The following is a 4,449-nucleotide window of genomic DNA, read 5'->3' as shown; positions in this document are numbered from 1 at the left end:
CTTTCATGCGTGAGTTCCAAATATCTCTAACGGTCGCCCCAGCGTGAGTTTTTTTATGCACGTGATGTTAGAATGTTCTCTCCATTCCAGAATGTGATTGATACGTAACAGTACATTTTATCCGCGCTGCCCTCAAACTAAAGCACGCAGCCTGTTTATATTTATAAGTTGTTTTAACTTCAATTTAAAATGATTTTCAAACAAGTTTTTATTTTCTAAAAACAGTTTGAATTTAGGTGTGTTCCGCCTCCTCATTCATTCACATAAAAATAGTCATTTTTACTTTTGCGGATAATTACATTTTTGGGACATTTCTGACAGGGACAAAATTCCCCAAGCACTTCCCAATTGTTTGTGCAGTTCACGTCTGCAGACATTTGCTCATCTCCCGTCAGAACAGGATCTGCACACGTGTTCACATTTTCTATTCCACATTTCTATTGTAGCGTACTGTATGTATAGAGCATAATATATTTGTGTATATTCTTTATCACCGCGGAAACGTGAGGTAACGTTACTCATTTTATAACCTTTATGATGTTATAGTCAATCGTGCTTATGTAGCCACATTCTTCTATTAGCTCTGTAAAACAATGCTAAATGCGTCAGAGAAGTATTATCTTGTGTTGCATTTTGAAGCTACCATGGCCTTATGACTCTCAAGTGGTGCAGCGGTCAAAGGCACAGCACATCAGTACTAGAGGTGTCACTACAGACTCCCTGGTTCAAATCCAGGCTGCGTTTCCATCAAAGTAAGTGCCTTATTACGTTATAATAGTTATAATAATAGTTTCCGTATGCCGTTTCTGCTGTAGCTGTAGATCATAATATATTCCTTATAACTGCGGACACGTGAGGTAACGTTACACATTTTATAACCTTTATGGTGTTATTGTCAATCATGCTTACCTAGCTACATTATTCTATTAGCTCTGTAAAACAATGCTAGTTGCGTCAGAAAACTATTAGCTTGTGTTGTATTTTGAAGCTACCCTGGCCTTATGACTCCCAAGTGGCGCAGCGGTCTATGGCACTACAGACACCCTGGTTCAAATCCAGGCTGTATCACACCTGGCTGTGATTGGGAGTCCCATAGTGCAGCGCACAATTGGCCCAGCGTTGTCCGAGTTTGGCCGGTGTAGGCCATCATTGTAAATAATAATTTGTTCTTACATTACTTGCCTAGTTAAATAAATAAAAAATATGACCATGGTTTGTTTATTTGGTCTATTCAGCATAGCTCTGTTCTGCCCTGCCTTGCCCCCTTGTGGAGCTCAAAAGTTAGTTTCTTACTGTTATAACTCAAATCTGTGATTTTGTCAATGCAATAAACTATTTTTTTTATAGCAGTGTTTATTATGTTACTTCTTTGTAGTATTGTTTTATTGCTATATCCTTATATTGTATTCTAATGAATAATTCCTCTTTATTCTGTACTTTCAGAAACATTATTTGCCAATATCATAACTGAAGCTGGACATCTTTGGAGCATAAGAATGAGGACAGCTTTTGTATGCTAACGTACACTCCTTAACAGTTGTACTGGATGAAAACACAGCAAGAAAACGCATGCCAATATGTAATATTCATCTATTTTATTGCAGTACTGGTAGTTATTTCAACAACTTGTTTTACTAGAGGACAAAAAACTGAATATGCGTAACCCATATTTAATATCCATGCAGTGACTGAACAACAACTGCATTTCCACCCCCATCTCTAAGGCATAGTATCATGGCTGGTCACCTGTCAAGTCACATGTCAGGTCAGTCAGTCACCTATTGCTGCAGATGTGCTCAATAATGCTTGAGTATGTGATACTCCTCAAAGCATGGTGAAATACATAGAGGTGTATCACAAGCTAGACACATGTATTTTGTCATCTTCCTCTGCTTACTTCTCCTGGCGCCAGACAGGCAGACTTTGCAATGCCTCCGTGTGCGACTACCTTGAGAAGCAGTTTGAGGGACTTTGCAGGGAAAATGTCGTGCAGTGAGGCGTAGGGGATTGTCTACAGCAGGACGACCCCCAGTGGATGGGCGCCGAGGGGTGTGGTGCTCCTCCAGCAGCTCTCTCATGAGGTTCTCTCTGTATTTTTGGTAGGTAATTACTTTACCTATGAGGGAGTGGGGAGGATGAGGAAAGTTAGAGGATGATGAGGCAGTGGGGAGGTGGGTGAGATATTGTCACTATAATTGCATAATGGATTTGTATGTGAACTGTACATCCAATTACAAAAATACCTTGTTCAGTAATCATCTCACCTGTTAGTTGGCGGTGAACTATGCTGCCGTTGAGGACAGCAGTGTCGATCAGATGGAAAAATATCTTCTTATACCACTTGTTCGTTTTCCGTGTGCATTCCACAAAGCTGTTTATCATGTCTGCCTTATCCACGGCCCCCATTTTGAGGTTATAATCAAGCACACAATCTGGTTTGATCTTTCTCTCTCCGGTCAGGTGGTCCACCTTCCCTGTGGCCGACATGGTTGCTGTATGGACAGTGGAGAGGACATGGACGTCTCGCTTGTCATGCCACTTTACTGCCAGCTGTTGACCGTTCTCTTGGAACTCCACCTCCCCTCTCTGCATCTTCCTGCATCCGAATGCCGGCATCCCCTTCCTGTTCGACCTGACTGTGCCACATGCCCCTGTGCTGTTGGAGAGCAGATGCTGGAAGAGTGTGGGACTGCTGTACCAATTGTCCACGTACAAAGTGTGTCCCTTGCCGAGATGAGGAGCCAGCATGGTCATCACCACGGACCCTGACACCCCAAGCCCATCATAATGTTTGATGTCAGTGGTGGACCCTGTGTAAACTATAATATCCTGGACAAATCCTGTCTTCACGTCGCACATGACAAAGAACTTGACTCCAAACCTGTGCCTTTTGGAGGGAATATATTGACGGAACGCCAGCCTACCTTTCCATAACATCAGGGACTCATCAATGCATAGGTCCTTGTATGGCACAAAGACCCGACCAAATGCTGATGTCAGGCTGATAAGAACATTTCTTATTTTGTATAACGGGTCACTTAGGATGGCAGTAGCATTGTTGACAAAATGCAGGCATCGCAGAAGAACTAGGAAGCGATCTTGGGAAAAGAGGGAGGCAAAGAAGGGAGTTGCAAACATAGGATCTGTGCTCCAGTATTCTCTTAGGGAGTTCTTCTTTACTATTCCCATGAGAAGGACTGTCACCAGGAAGGTATACATTTCACTAATTGTGGTTGTCACCCATTTAGCGAGTTTCCCCCTCACTCCTGGCTCTCTCTTCTCCTGTAGCTCTAAGGCATAGCGATTGGTCTCCTCAACTATCTCTCCCACCAGCTCCTCTGTGAGAAACAACTTGAAGCACTCTGCCTCAGTTGGAAATGGCAAGGGGCGTTGCACTCCAGACTGGGACTCGTCAAAGCAGACAGCAGGGCCAGGTGGGGTGAAATGACTGGTGGCCTTCCAGCTACCACAGAACTCCTGTACTTCATCCACTGTCGGCCTGCCTCCATCACCACCAGCATCTTCAAAGGGACCTGGTACTTCCTCAGTTGACAAGGGAAATTTAGATTCAGGGTTCTCAATGGCTACAAGGTTGAGGGCAGCTCCTCACTGTCACTGTCAGAATCTGATTCCTGACTTTCATACTCAGACTCATTGTCAGAATTTAAAAAATCTCCAGAATTTCCACATTTGTGAGTTGTCTCCTTTTGAAAGACATTGTTAAATGCTACAGTTTAGCTCACTAGCTACATACATAAACAACAACACTGAATGGCGCAGAGTGGGAGGTTACGTGGTTGACTGCCGGCACGCGCCACTTGTATCAATAAATCACTATCAGAAAATGTTTTGTGTGGTAATTATTTGTGTATTTACGATTTTATTCACGTGTTTTCAATTCTAGGTGACAACTCATGCATTCCGATTCTTGCACAGATTGTAATGGGCACATATTGTGTGTAAAATACTTTTTTGAAGGTTGTACTGATTATGATGAGCTAAGCTAATTCCAGCTGTGTAGCCATGTTTGTTGACATACAATGCATTCTGGGATTCACGTCTGTTTGACCAAAGATGTTACAACAAAATGAGGTGAGTAAGAGTTCACAAATTTTTTGAGGACTTCCGGAAGTTAATGGTGGGATGTGAACGACGGTAGATGACACACCCCTTCAACATGCATACTACAAACAGACCAAACTCATCTCGTCTTCTCTTATTATCTTCGGTTTCTGTGAGGAAAAAATGCATGGCTGCACGCTGAAACTAATCGTCGGATTACTTTCGATTTCTATGAAGTGTTTTACCTAGTTATTTCGATCAATGGTGAGCTCACCCGTGATGTGATTAATTATATATAGTAATTGCTATTAGCTCATTCATATTGTAGTTTACGTCAGCCGAGAGTTAGAAAATATGACTGCTTGTTTTGGGTCAATCTTTCGTCAG

At 42.4% G+C, this 4,449-nt stretch overlaps 1 protein-coding gene across 1 annotated transcript; it reads right to left on the bottom strand.

Moving 5' to 3' along the window:
* Positions 1-294: 294 nt before the first annotated feature.
* Positions 295-3,592, bottom strand: LOC135561441 (piggyBac transposable element-derived protein 4-like). The gene is made up of 2 exons (XM_065003187.1): positions 2,265-3,592; positions 295-2,116 (listed from the first exon to the last, which is right to left on the bottom strand). The coding sequence occupies exons 1-2, from the start codon at positions 3,217-3,219 to the stop codon at positions 1,797-1,799; spliced, it is 1,275 nt and encodes a 424-aa protein (XP_064859259.1). The 5' UTR covers positions 3,220-3,592; the 3' UTR covers positions 295-1,796.
* Positions 3,593-4,449: the final 857 nt, after the last annotated feature.

The sequence above is a fragment of the Oncorhynchus nerka genome, linkage group LG17 (genome assembly GCF_034236695.1).
Source record: "Oncorhynchus nerka isolate Pitt River linkage group LG17, Oner_Uvic_2.0, whole genome shotgun sequence".
Classification (NCBI taxonomy): domain Eukaryota; kingdom Metazoa; phylum Chordata; class Actinopteri; order Salmoniformes; family Salmonidae; genus Oncorhynchus; species Oncorhynchus nerka.
Note: the sequence above shows the minus strand (reverse complement) of the source record. Positions and strands in the feature narration are given on the sequence as shown.